The sequence below is a fragment of the Panicum virgatum genome, chromosome 9N (assembly GCF_016808335.1).
Source record: "Panicum virgatum strain AP13 chromosome 9N, P.virgatum_v5, whole genome shotgun sequence".
Taxonomy (NCBI): Eukaryota; Viridiplantae; Streptophyta; class Magnoliopsida; order Poales; family Poaceae; genus Panicum; species Panicum virgatum.
In genome coordinates, this window is record NC_053153.1 from 26,671,881 (window position 1) to 26,686,302 (window position 14,422).

General features: G+C 42.6%; 1 protein-coding gene across 6 annotated transcripts; it reads right to left on the minus strand.

The window, feature by feature from the left end:
• Positions 1-140: 140 nt before the first annotated feature.
• On the minus strand, positions 141-11,916 carry LOC120687638 (ABC transporter G family member 25-like). Of its 6 annotated transcripts, none has more exons than XM_039969665.1 (15): positions 11,654-11,916; positions 11,476-11,552; positions 9,823-10,080; positions 9,431-9,494; positions 9,183-9,326; positions 9,059-9,093; positions 7,840-7,913; positions 6,230-6,957; positions 4,095-4,391; positions 2,921-3,367; positions 2,697-2,845; positions 1,589-1,878; positions 1,385-1,509; positions 577-729; positions 141-446 (listed from the first exon to the last, which is right to left on the minus strand). In XM_039969665.1, exons 1-14 carry the CDS (start codon positions 11,899-11,901, stop codon positions 579-581), a joined length of 3,087 nt encoding a protein of 1,028 aa, XP_039825599.1. In that variant the 5' UTR covers positions 11,902-11,916; the 3' UTR covers positions 141-446; positions 577-578. The 6 variants fall into 6 exon arrangements, with proteins under 6 accessions (XP_039825599.1, XP_039825600.1, XP_039825602.1 ...); XM_039969666.1 differs by having other exon boundaries at positions 141-480; XM_039969668.1 differs by lacking the exons at positions 11,476-11,552; positions 11,654-11,916 and adding exons at positions 10,154-10,455; positions 10,541-10,670.
• Positions 11,917-14,422: the final 2,506 nt, after the last annotated feature.

Sequence of the window (14,422 nt, forward strand, 5' to 3'; positions counted from 1 at the left end):
CGCTAAAGTTTAGCACTTTTATCCATTAGCACTTGGATCAAATGGAAATCACAGCAAGTTGATTACAGAAATGATCCTAGCAACTCCAGAAACGAGGGCAACTACAGTCAAGACAGAGATCACAGAACTCAGGCTCAAAATGTGGCGCACACAAGCGAATTCAGTGTATAAAATAATTATTTGTGTATATACATTCGAAGTTATTGTTCGGTATTCCATTCCAACGGGCTTATGGACAGGAATGATGGTTCTGAATCCGTACAAATATATCATCTATTTCACAATATTCGTATATTCTTGAGTGTACAGCTTCCTACATGAGCCTTCTTTCATATAGTATATACAAAAAAAAAGTGCCTCCTCTATAGGTTGGGCTCGAGTCCGTGAGCACGGTAAGCGAACACTTGTCTTTATCGCTAGAGTCCATACTCCATAAGATGGCAGACCTGCACAATGCACATACTCCATAAGATGGCAGACCTGCACAATGCACGTTTAGAATGTGCAACTTTGTCATTAAAATACGTAGTAACATACATGGAATGAGGAGAAAACCAATGATACAAGTACACTTACATCTATTTCAGCTTTAACAGACTAAGATACGCAACAAGCCGGAAGAATACACCGTAAAGCATAATAATGGTGATGCAAAGACCAAAATGGTTGATATCGTAGCCGCCTTGGAGCAAGGCTCCACATCTAGTGATCAGCCACACACCTGAATACCTGAAGGGGGATACCGCGTTAAGCAAAAAATGGAAAATCTTGACATGCTTATACAAGTTTAGAGCCATGAGTGCAGGTGGCGACTGGTTAGTGAGAAAATCATAAGATGTAAAAATGTTATGCAACTTAGAGGTGCAAGTGGGTAGCCCTTAGGGTATCCATTGCCCCTCTTTAGTTCAAAAATTTGTACTAGTTTCGCAAAATGAGCTCCCACTTTGAAAAACTAGTACAAACTTTTGAAATAAAGAGGGGCGGTGGATTACCCTTAGGGCACCTATTTGCACCCCTAATGCAACTTAATAATTTATTTACTCTAGAAACTATAATACCAAAGAATATCCATACACTGAACACAAATAAGCACTTTGAGAATTACTTCAATAATTTCAGGCTATACAACGATAATAGTTGTCACATATAGGCTATAACACAAGAAGCACGAAAACATTATATCTTCTAGCTGAAAGAAGTGGTTCATAGCTAGTTTCTTTCAATTGTGAGAATTCTGGATTTTTTTTCTTGTGCATGAATAAACAAGGTTCATAGATAGTTTTCCAGTGCATAAAAGTTGTGCTACACAAAAGTTTGATTAATAACATCATAAACATGTTTTTTAACTACTTGATGACTGCGATTAAAGAAACAGGATACTAACTCTTTTGCTCCTGCGATGATGAAAGCTTCTAGGGCCCACTTTGGATAGCTTAATTCCTTTATAAACCGCGGAAGGTCTGGTTTAGTGCCCACCAGAACCAGCACAACAGGTACTATTGCAGAAAACTGCAACAGTATAGTTTATTAGCCACCTTCTGTAGAGTTATATACATAATTAAAAAAAGTTTGAAGATGCCTTACTTACCAACTGAGCTAATCCAAGCTCAAACCAAACAGAAAAGGTGTAACCTATGCCGGTTACACAATAAATTAGTGCCAGCAAGACCAAATAATTGTCTCTAAGAGTCGACCGTGGGTTGTTGAAGAAATAAAAAGTTGAGAGAAAGATGATTGGCTTAACCACAGTATTGAAGTGATCAATAGTATCTCTTGCGAGAAAGTAAGCTAGAGAGCTCATGCCAGATTCTCTCTCCCTCCAATATTGCAACTTTTCTGGTGAAAATGATCGCAATGCCGCAAGTTGGCATAATAGTGCTGCAAGAAGCACATTGAAATTAGTGTTTATCGTACATGGGGAGCAAAATTTCAATGTTATTATAAACATTTGATTGTGAAGACAATTAAATTTTGCTAAAATGTTCTATGTATGAATGAATAGTTAAGACTTAAGGTAGGATTCCGATTGTCAAACAGGGCACTGTCATAAACATAAGCTCGGCTGTGATTTGTGTATTTCTACTTGATAAGTTGTTGTAGCTAAGAGCTTATGACAGATAATGAAGAGAAAGCGCATGTCTTGGTTTCACTTGTACTTGGTATTATATCTTATAAACACATTATCCTAAGAGAGTGCAATTTAAAGTGTTGTAGCCACTGTCAGCTTATGAAATATACATATCTTGATTCCTGTTTCAGCTCAATAGCTCATTCTGATAGGTGCTAGAAAAAAAAACATTTTTGGACCACAACTGCTCCAAAGTCCAAACTGGACAAAAGCGTAGGATTAATCTGTTAAAGAAAATTTAACTTCAATGATATTTTCACTTGCCAACCACCTCAAGAAAACATGCCAAGCAAAGATGCAACTGGTGGAGATATATATTCCATTTAAATTAGAGAAACATAATTACAATGATATAACATGTATGATTAAGACCTGTGATAGAACTTAATTTATATTTACTAAAAGGTCTTGGTTATGTCATTGTAGTTCAACTATATACAGTCTATCATAACTAAGCTATGTATAAGGGTAATTTCACAACAGGACAGCCAGTTTTTGTTTCTTTGATAGGCATACCCAGTTTTTGTTTATTTGATAGCTTATGTAAACAGCAAAGATGTTGACTTACAAACTGCCATTATGGTATATCCATAAGAAGCTACACCAAAAGAATCATCTCGAACTCTAGCAATTGTCCCAATGCATATGCCAGCGATACACAATATTAAGTAATCAACAGCCTGTTGAGTAGATTCACGCAGCCGTTGCTTTGCTACCCTGAAACATTTTGACAGTATAGTTACAGACTGATTAATGCAGCATGCAGAAAATGTAAAAAAAAAAACAATTTACCTCCCCAAATAGTACCCATACTGTGCAAAAACACCAGGTGTTTTTCTTTCCAGTGATTTATTTGATTGTCTCACATTGTGGTGCACAGAATCTGTATTCTCCGTCTGTTCTGCCAAAGACTGTTCGCTAGAAATGGACCGAACAGTATATAACTCACGAATTGTATTAATATTCCCAAGGTCCTTCTGAAAATCATCTGGAACTTCATAACCATTATGTAGCATCCAAAGGAGTGGTAAGTGTTTAGGAGTCACATTTCCCCTAATATTTGTCTTTACTATTCCCTCTAAAATGTCAATGAAATAGTCTGGAGGATTCTCACGGTCTGGCACCTTGACCTCCAGGCCTGCAAAGTACGTTTCAACTTCACTTACAGGTCCAAGATAAGCAATAAGGCCACCTCTTGCCAAAAGGACAAAGTCATCAAACATGTTGAACAAAGTATAGCTGCATACAAAATTAACGAGAGTCAAGCTTATATGCCAATAAAGCAAAACGAAAGCGAAGAAAAGATATTGTAAGTTTTTAACTCTATATGAAAAACAAATTATCACCCTTTTTGGATAGCCAATGTGATAGTGTGAATATGGATTGTATTCAACTGAATCACAGGAATTACAATATATAGAGACCTCTACCTAGGATCACCCTCTACCTGATTTATAGGAGTAGGATCAGGGAGGGGATCAGGGAGACCTGGCGCACAAGGAAACGTCACGGGAAACACTCAACCGTGACCTCCTAAATCAGGGGAAGGGATAGACTCTAATAGAGGAGATAAACTCTCTAACACAATGTATTGGTTTAGCATTACAGTGCTAAAATACCCCCTCAGCCCATGAATGTGCAAGTTAAATTACTCCTTTAGCCTTGAAGATAACACATAAAATAGGAATTCAACTCAAGTACAGAGGAGCAGCATCCTCTTTGGCCCAATCCTGGATACGCTCCCTGGCATGTGGATGAATTTCTTTCACAAGGTATTGATAATTTGATACCAACTAATAGGTAACCTCAGACAAGGAATGCAGCTTTCATGCCCATTGACCAATGGATGTTACAGATATCCATTAGAAAACTTTGCATGTGAGCGAAGTCAATTTTAATTGAAGATATGAAGAACATCAATTCATACAGAAAGGAGAAAATTGAAGATTAAATGTTTAAGAGATACCTTGGTTGGTGAACCACTGCACAAACATTTACGCCTTCAAGTGCTTCATGTCGAAGAGCCCTTAGAAGTAGCTGAGAGGAAGCACTGTCTAAGCCTGTAGTTGGCTCATCTAATATCAGAAGAGATGGTTCCATAACCATTTCAATCCCAACATTAACACGCTTCCTTTGTCCTCCAGAAATACCCCGCTTCTCCACTGTCCCGACAAGGGAATTTCTGATTTCTCGAAGCCCTAATGATTCAATAACCCGTTCAAGAACTCGAACCTTGTGAGATCTTGACATGCCTTTGCTTAACCTATTCCACAATTCAATATCAACTTCTGTAATAAACCATTTACTTTATGAAGATACAAACAGGTACATCATGAAAAGGATTACTGAGGTCAACTCCATTGCATTTTCTATACATACGTAGCAGACACATAAGGCTGTTCAGGTCATCATCTAGGCACCTAATAGATTAAAGCTAAGAGGTAAAGCTACTTTATGTATCTGAAGCCAGGAAAAAATCAAATATAAATCATAAACCTCTTTTAAAAATCAAATAATGATATATCCAAAACAAATGAAAATTATGTTTAACATGTGTGGAGCAGCCATGAGAAAGAATATTATTACAGCATGCACATCAGTATTTTTCTGTCTGTCGATAAGTCTTGAAACACTATTTCAACATTTCTTATCACAAGTTAAAAATTGAGTAAATTGAATTCCAGGTCCCTAAACTTGTCCTGCAGTTTCACCTAGGTCCCTAAACTCTCAAATCGCCCATCTAGGTCCCTAAACCGTGTTAAGTGTTCCATCCGAGGTCCCAAACGTGCCACTCGAGCATCCAAAGCCGACGTGGCATGCCATGTGGCTCAAATATTTATAAAAATATCCCTGCATTGCTCTAACACTCCTATTTGATCATTTCTTTCTCTTACTCTCTTTCTCTTTTATTCCCGGCGCCAATCTCTGTCTTCCCCCTTCAATCTCTCTATCGCCAGCCTGTGCGGCGCCAGCTGCAGGGGAGGTGCGGCGGCGGTCGACGCGGGATGCAGCTGCAGGAGAGGCGTGGTAGCTGCTAGCGTGGGATGCAGGCATGGGCGAGGCGCCACAAGGGCCGTAGGCAAGGCACGGCGACTGCCGGCGTGGGATACGGGCGTGGACGAGGTGCAGCGGGTGCCGTGGGGAAGGCGCGGCGGCCGCCGGCGCAGGATGCGGCCGCGAGCAAGGCATGGTGACGGTCTGCGTGGGCTGCGGCCATTAGCGAGGCGCGGCGGTTTCCAACCTCGAGCAGAGCGCGGCCTTCTCCCGCCGTCCTGCGTCGCCATCACCGCCCTGCAATGTCCACCCCATCCACCACGGCAAGCTCCAGGTGGAGTTCAAGTGATGTGGAAGGTGTGGGTGGACAAGCTCAGGTTGCGGCACGAGACCTGGTGGCGGGAGGCCAAGGATCCTCCACGCCATCGTTGCGACGACACTCTGGATGGAGCGGGATAAGGGCACGCTGCTCCAGCTCGCAACGTGCAATGTTCTGGTCCGGCGACACCAACATGTTTGTCTTCCCGGTGAGGCCACGATGATGCTGGAGGATGTGGCCATGCTCGAGGGCACCCTTGGTCGGCCAGGAGGCGGTGCAGGAGGGAGCGAGGGGAGGAGAGGGGGTGGGTGGGAGGGAGGCAGCAGGCAGAAGACCGAGGACACCGGACGTCCTTTGCGGCGGCGAGAGGAGGAGAGGAGAGACCGAGAGAGATAGGACATTTGTTAAGATAATAGAAATTAGAGGGGGGTTTGCAAATGTTTGCCAGCGTGGCGTCATGTCGGCTTTGGATGCTCACGTGGCGCATTTGGGACCTCAGATGGAACAATTAACACAGCTTAGGGACCCAGATGGACGACTTGAGAGTTTAGGGACCTAGGTGGAACTGCAGGACAAGTTTAGGGACCTGGAGTGCAATTTACTCTTAAAAATTTGAGCACTGCAAGTTAAAAACTTGCAAAAAGAGGGAAAATAATTGAACCTAGATATTTCGCCACTAGCGCTGCAAAAGTTAGTTGATAAAGGCTTGTACTAAAATAGTTTAGTGCAATAGAAAAAGAATAGACTAGGAAAGCGATTAAATTTTGTGCTTTGAATGTATCAAATACCTGCAACATGAACTAAACCAAAGATTTTCCTCGACAGTCAGGTTCCCATGGACAATATCATCTTGCGGAACAAAACCAATGATCTTCTTATATGACAGCATTGATTCAGGTAACCCATTTATAAGGACTAGCCCATCCTTCTTATACCCCGATGTTTTACCTAACACAGCATTGAGAAAAGTAGTCTTTCCTGCTCCAGAAGGGCCCATGATAGCTGTTACCCTACCTGGTGAAAGTTTTCCTGTAACACATTGCAGAAGTTTCTTTTTCCCAATCGATAATGTTAGACCTTTGAAAGCCACTTCAAGCATTGGCCTTTGCGGTCTATCTTCAGTAGCTAGAGACACCACTCCAGCGAACGATAATTTATCATTGTTTGTCTTCATAGTTCTATCTGTTCCAATCTGATTATATGCACGCCCTAACCTTTCTGTGTGAACCTGAGTTAGATTTTCATGATTGTTGGATCCATTAGCACTAGCTTCAGCACCATTTAGTCCTCCATAATATGATGTTTCTGATTGCTGAGGTGTATTGAAAGACTCAGCCATTTCTACCTCATGTCGTATCGCAAGTTCTTTTGCTAATTTCCATCTGTCACGCGCTGCGACTGATTTGTCTGCCCTTTTTGCAGCCTTTTTACGAGCTCTAGACGACATTTTTACTTGAATGGTAATGAATAGGCCAGAGCAGTTGTACACCAGTAGCAAAACAAAGCTCAAGATAGCCTGCAAAGAAGATTACAAGTACAAAAGGAGTTTATTAAAAGCCATAATTAAGTCAATAAGCAACAATTTAGAGAACTGTGACAAAGATATATTACATATTCGAGCATTACGCTGAAAAGTCATAAATCCTATTTCGAAGTGAAATTAGAATAGCATTAGTGACACATTAAGCATTAGTTTCCAACAAGAGAATACTTTTATGGATCAAAAGAGTATTAGTTAGTAATACGTAATAAAATCACTGCGTTCGGCAGGCTGGAGCTGGAATGGTGTGAGAGAAAAATACTGTTGGGCTGGCCGGAGCTGGAGCTGGAGCTGGTGGCTGGAGTGGTGTGAGAGGAAAATACTGTAGCGCTGGAGGGGAGATGACTAGCCGAACGCAGTGAATGTTGCTAGAAAATATTCCTCAGTCAGGCAAGAATAATTGTAAGGTTGGCGATTCTTAGGCATTAATTTCAAGTCTAACTAGAAAAAACTTTGTGGACCATAGGAGTATGAGTTAGTTATTTAACAGAATGTTGCTAAGAAAATATTTGTCAGTAAGACAAGATGCTTTAAAAATAAAATTGATATACATTTTTACCAAAACGTTTAAACTGAAATGATGGCTGCAGTTTAGAACAACACCACTTTTAATCCCAACTCCCAAGAGTGCAAAATTGATACACACTTTTACCAAAATGTGTAAAATCAAATGGTGGCTGCTGTCTACATTTAAGGCTGAAACAGTATTCCAATAAGAGGTAAGCTCTATTCAACTGGTTTTGGATATTCTGTTGGGGTTGGGGATGCACTTATCAATTTTAAAGTCGCAGATGAAAATACAGCACTTAATGACAAGAAAAGAGATGACAAAGGAAATTGGTCAGATATGCTACTTACAATTAATACAATGCCATATAAAGTCAAATCTTCTTTTATTGCATTATCCTTGCAAGTGTTTTTCCAAAAGCACTCTGCAAATTTATGTGCCATCACTAAAGATCCGTAGATACATTCAATAGATTAAATAGTGAGAAAATATACATTCCTGCAGTTTGCGCAAAGTATCACAAACAGTGGTGAAGTCTATTACGCTACTCACAAAAATATTATCATAGAAATAAATTATGTAGTGTATGAGACTGTTGTTACCTAATCCAGATTTTAGAAACAAGTCAAGTAAACAAAGAAGTAACAAAGATATCAAGAAATCAGTAGGGTTAAGAAATTAGCAAGACATATCAAATTCTCAACCAAAGACACATAGGAGAGTATGGTAATTTAATTGCATCAAACCGCCGCTGCTGGCATGATTAAAAGACTCGAAAATTCTAGGTCTTAAGGAGAGTAAAAAAAAAGAGTAACTCAACTAACATGCAAACTACTGGCCACCTTGCATGCAATTCTTCCTTGAGGCAGAGCATGATGACCACGGAAGTTAGGGGGGCAAGCAGGACAAAGAGTCGAGATGACATGGCAATCAGCAAGCGCAAGGAACAGGCATGGATTGTGAGCTCCCGCTTGCCGCTCTGCTACAGAAGGAAGGTTGTGTACATATAAACATGCAGTCCATGAACTAATGCTATGCATGCACATATAGACATGCAGTCCGTAAAATAACGCTATGCATGAGAAACTATGTGGACCGGGGTGGAAGGTGGGTGGTGTATGCAGTGGCGGAGCTAGCCATGAAACCAAGTGGGGCTCATTTTCTCTCCTCCTTCATTCTTTTCTTCTTCCTCCTTTCTCCTCAAAAATGGTGTGTGTGTGTGGGGGGGGGGGGGGGGGTGGCAGTATGACCTCCGTGTAGCTCTGCCCCTGATTGCAACAGCAGCATTTCCTATTATGCCAGGTTTTGACAGAATTGCCATCTGGAGTTATCAAAAGATTGTTTAAACCACGAAATTGGCACGAGTTTAACATTTTGCAGACACTGCAAACAAATGGTTAGGATTTCAGGCACCGGCCCTGCTGTGAAGAAACATTTAACTGTTGGAATCATAAACGAGACTTGATGGATCATAAGTTTGAACTAAAGGAACCAGTTACTAGGCAAGTAGTTCTAAATGATCCCTTCTGAATGAAGAGTATTTAAAATTAAAAAATAAGATATACATACTCTTCTCATCGGTGGAACCTTTGCGGCAATAGTACCTTCAGAATTAAGTTACAAATAACAATTAGCAACAGAACAAAATATTGCAATAAATTGTGGATGATGGCATATAAGAAAGAGATGGTACCCATCGCTACAGTTGTGTTTCTGGGTTGTGGTTGGACAGTAGTGCCCTGGAGGGCAAAAGACGTCATTGGTTCTAACAATATCAGCCCAAGAATCTGCAGTACCGCAAGCAGTGTTCGTTCCTGGAGTTATTTGGTAAAAATACCTGGTATATTTCAGAAAGAAAGAAACGAAAATTGAAGTGCTGAGCAATAATTATGAAAAATATTAAATTACAAATAAAGTGTTGAAAATGGAAGTTCATCTTACGGATCGCAAAGGCCAGTAGTGCCATTCAATGTCCCAAGAGGACAGTAAGCACCCAAAGGACAAGCTGAAAAAAGTTGAGAGCGAATTTGAAGGAGTTAAGCAGAAACAACCGTGAATGCAAAAAAAAAGGGGTAATTAAGTCTAGAACAAACCATAATCTTGATGGAAGGAACAAGTTCAGATTTTTTTTGTCAATTGTACTCTCAACTAAAAATATATTAACTTAATGCATCCAAACAAAGGATTGACTTTTGCATATTAGAACTTTGATCAAGGGTATTTGAGCAATGTTCAAATTCATAGGGTCACCCGTAATACAATACCATTTGTTTCATGCAAAATAAGTTCAGTATGCTTGGCTGGCAGGCTGGGTTTGTTTGAAGAAAACTTACGTATCATGCAGGTCAGGCCACTGGGGCAGAAGAAACCCGGACAACATGGCCTGCAGTTCAGTGTTCTTGATGGAACCGATTCGTCAGATGACTCATCACTCAACGACATGCAAGCCCAGCCAGGCTGGCACCCAAGAGCCCATGAGTTTCGATTGCAGTTCTTACTTATCCTGGAGATGCTACGACTGCCAGAACTAGCCAAGCTTTTGATGTACACCTCCACTTCAGCTTTATTGCACAGCATCCCGGCCATGTTCCCTGCACAGACAAACCCTTTTACTGAGTAATCATGGTACATTTTCCTCAAGGTTTCTAATGTGGAATCCAGTACCTTAACTCTGTCTCCAGTGAGAACATTGCAGTATCCAATCAAAAAAAGGTAGGGTTCATTCAATTGAAACAAAATCGGTAGCATTAGGCATAGGCATCTCCTACTTACCTAAATGTACAAAATTCGAAACTAACTACATACATTTCCCAGATCACCAAATCGACTCCACTCTTCACCAAACGGGGAATCGGGAATGGGTCTAAACCAACAAACTCATGAAGCGTTAGCCCTACAAATCCTGGGCTTTCTACAGGATATAAACCAACCCGCGAATCCGCGTTCGCGGAACCACTGAGGGTTTCCTGGTAACAGAAACAACTTAGCAAAGCGGCCGATTGCGGTGGTGCGAATGTAGGGGAGGGGATTGGTGGTTGGGTCGGAGCATACACGCAGACGTGAGCAGCACCCGCGATGCCCATGGTCTCTACCACGGACGCCACGCGGCGCGGGAGGGGGACGGACGGGACGGCGGCGGCGGCCTCGAGCGGGCGGCGCGGCTGCCGCGAGCGGAGGCGGAGGCGTCATTTCGTGGCAACTCGGGAGTGGGTGACGTGGCCCTAGCTGTTTGTCTTTTCGGTCGCCCAGAACGGTCCCACTTGTCGGCCACTCGAAAATATGTAGCATTATGTTTTGCATCCGAAGCATGTTGCCAAACACTTTTCAAAAAAAAAAAACATGTCGCCAAACTGCCTAGAATTTTAAATTTGGTAAGTTAAAAAAATAGCATTGTGATACATGGCCAATTTTACGCTTGAGCTGACATGCTATTGGCTGCAAGGGTCAAGCTATTGGCACAAGGGTCAAGATAGGATCTTTTGGTAGTCCATTGTTGTAAGGAATCTTTAGGACGAGAATACAGAAGAAAATATATGAGTTTTGACCAACGATTTCTCTTCATCTATACCATCAATTTGTACAAAGTCAACTCGACTTAAAAATAATTCGAATATAAATTCATGATACAAAACTTTTATACTATGAGCATTGTAGTATGATTTAACTATTTTGTTGCTAAATTTTGTAAAGCTAACATTTTCAAAGCAAAATATGCCTTATGAAGTTATGAACAGAGTAACTGGTATTCGTGTTGTATATTGCTTAGGTATTCGTTTCTCTAATCTATTGCCAAAGGTAACAGGTATTCGGTCCCACCAAGAGGTAGCGTGATGGTGATGCTGATTGCTGAATGAGTCTACGCGCGCGTATTCGCGTCGATTGCCAAAAGCAAGTGAGCAACCAAAGTGAACCAGTTTGTTTCAGCAAATGGCACGACGATCAGATCACCTTGCAGCTGAATTATTCAGAGTTTGCAGCGGACTCACCTCTGGTTTGCTCCATGCAGTCGGAGGCGAAGCTGAAGTCCGAGGTGAAGTTGAACGTCTGGTTCAAATCCTTCTTCCTGGTGAGTGAACATCAAGCGTCGATTAATCATCAGTTTGTATCGATCGACGACTCGAAGATTGACGACGGCGGGGATCGGAGCTCGATCAGGCAACGTACACGTCGGCCATGCAGAAGCCGAACTTCTGCTGCAGCTGGGCGGTGAGCTCGTCGGTGAGGCGCTGGAGGTCGGCCTCGAGGTCCCGCTGCACGGCCGGCAGCGGCGGCGCGCCCTGGAGCACCTGCGCGAGCGGCGGCGGCGCGCGGTCCAGCGGCACCAACGGCGGCAGCTGCTGGCACCGCGCCGCGCGGGGGAGCGCCAGGAGCAGCGCGGCGGCGGCGAGGAGGAGGAGCAGCAGGGCGCGCATGGTGGTCGCCGGCGCAGGTCAACCACGATCTATCATGGCCGGAGGGACCAGAGGCAGGTGATGGTGATATAGCCGGTCAGCTTCTCGCCGAGACGTGTCAGTGCTCACGGCAGAGACCGGGCCTCTGTCGGACACGGTCAGATGGAGCGCCTCCACACGAAATTTCGGACGGGGAATTAAAGAACCATTTCTTTGGTCTCCTGAATCTGATTTCGGGGACTTTCACTTTGATCGTGCGTCTATGCAATCCGAGGCAAGAGGCTTCAGGAGATCAAGGAAATGATTTTTTATAGCGGCAGCGAATGTTTTTGTTTTTTGGAAAGTTCATTGCAGAGTACAAGTAGTATGGGACGGTCCATGCTGCACATGCGTTGTCGAAGTTGTTCGTGTCTCGGTCAGCAGGTCGACCGGGAGGAAAACAGCTGAAGAACTTTGCGTAAACAAAAGAGAGACGCGCATTCCCTGAAGTTTCTCGACTAATATAAGTTCGTCGCAAAAAGAATATTGGTTTTGGTGGAGTTCGGGTTGTTGGCTTTCATTCAGAGTTCGGATGGTTCAACGATAGGATGTGTAACAAAGACAAAAAAGCAGGTGAATGAGCTTTCTTTTTTTTTTACAGAAAAGGGCAAACTCCTCATTTAACCTCCCATCAGGGAGAAGAAAATGATCCAAGTTTTACAGCATCCTAGCACAGATTTTAAACATATTCTAAGCGCGCCCGCTAAACGAGTTCACAGAGACGGACGTAGACCCAGGCACGAGCACATCAACTTTGCTTTCGTCTCCAGCTTCACCTGGATTTCTTCCTGTTGAGCTTCCTCCAGGTTTCTGCACAGATTTTCCCACCTCCTCGTAGCCCCACACGCCTTGAACACCACTTTCCTCACGTCGCATCAGAACTCGCAGCAAAAAAGTACTTCCTTCGTTCCAAATTATAAGTTATTACAAAAATCTTAGAGAGTCAAACCATCTCAAAGTTTGATCGAAATTATAGAGAAAAAGTCAAAGATTTATGATATCAAATATGTATAATATGAAAATATAGCTAATAAAGAATCTAATGATGCTTAATTGGTATCATAAATGTTATTATCTTTTTATATAAATTTGGTCAAACTTAAAAAACTTTAACTCTCCAAAATTCTTAGAATGATTTATAGTTTAGAACGGAAGAAGTATTTCTCAGTTTCCATACACATCACATAATAGCAGAAGTACAGAGGTTCTGAACCGCATCTTTTTTTTCCTACTAATCCAGAATCTAGCAATAGATTCAAAGCAAGAATTTGAGCTCAAGCCCAGTGTGTCAGCACAAAAATTCCAAACTTCTTTCACCACAAGTCGGTCAAAGAATAAAGGGTTATTTGGATAGGTATCATTATAACTTTCACAAGTTAGAAATATGCTACTACAATTCACCAAATTAGAGATATACCACTAGGATACCTCTTTCCCCTCCTTAGGCCCACCCACAGCGTATTCATTCACTCACTCTGTTCGTTTGGCTTGTCAGCCAACCAGCTAGCAGTACTGTTCTCTCATACTAAATCAACACCAACCACCAACTATCAGCCAGTCAGCAGTATTGTTCTCTCATAATAAATCAGCATCAGCCACCAGCTACAGCCAAACAAACACAACGATGTATTTTCGGTATGGACATTTGTACCCCTCTCTCAATCCTAACTTCTACATGATCCTATCTTGCTGCTGTCGCATCGCTATGAACAAAAATATCCTCCAATTTTGCTGCAGACTCCGGCACATCGAGGTGCACCAAAAGCTTAGACTGTCCACAACGGGGCACTCCAAACGACCCGGTGTGGCGGAACCACCCAAAACCACTGGGCCCGGGTGCACTGATCTTTGTTGCTAAGCAACTCTGACCCAATTTGGCACTCACCGGTAGTTCCTCGAGTGAAGCCTCGATAAAAGCCACGCTATTCTAGGATCAGCAGACAACACTCACACGAAGGTGAGCTCAGAGATTACAACACAAACCATTTCATACATCTCAGAGTGATTGCAGCGGAAAGAAAATTTATTACAAACCAAGTTCAGAGTAGCAAAGTTCCACGGAGTTCCAACTACTCAATTATTTAAGTCTCATGTTCAGCGGAAGCAGCAAAGATAACTAGCGAGATAACGTGACGCATCGATAAAGCCCGTATGGATGCGTCACTCCGCGGGAGGGTGGTCAGCACCAGCTGAAGGGCCATCCCACTCAACAGACCAACCCGGAGGCAGAGTACTAAGGAAATCTTGGTAGCTCGCTTCCTGCGCGTGATGAGCATGATGCCCACCCCGCGGTTGTTGCTGAGCTTGAACCAACTGCCGCAAAATCTCCGTCTGGGCGGCAAGAACCTCAGCGATACCCACTGGTGGAGGAGGTGGAGGTGGATCGCCGTTCCCTCCGGCTCCAAAACCACTAGGGGTGCCTCGAGTCGATCCCACCATCTGAAATGTGAGTACTTTTGCATTAGACCCATCATTATCATCACCTCGAATGGGAATTTCAACT

Coding starts and splice junctions, on each gene's coding strand:
- LOC120687638 (XM_039969665.1), bottom strand. CDS start 11,901: ATGCGCGCCCTGCTGCTCCTCCTCCTCGCCGCCGCCGCGCTGCTCCTG. Junction 11,553..11,653: donor GGCTTCTGCATGGCCGACGT/GTACGTTGCCTG, acceptor TTCACTCACCAG/GAAGAAGGATTTGAACCAGA. Junction 1,879..2,696: donor ATATACCATAATGGCAGTTT/GTAAGTCAACAT, acceptor TGCTTCTTGCAG/CACTATTATGCCAACTTGCG.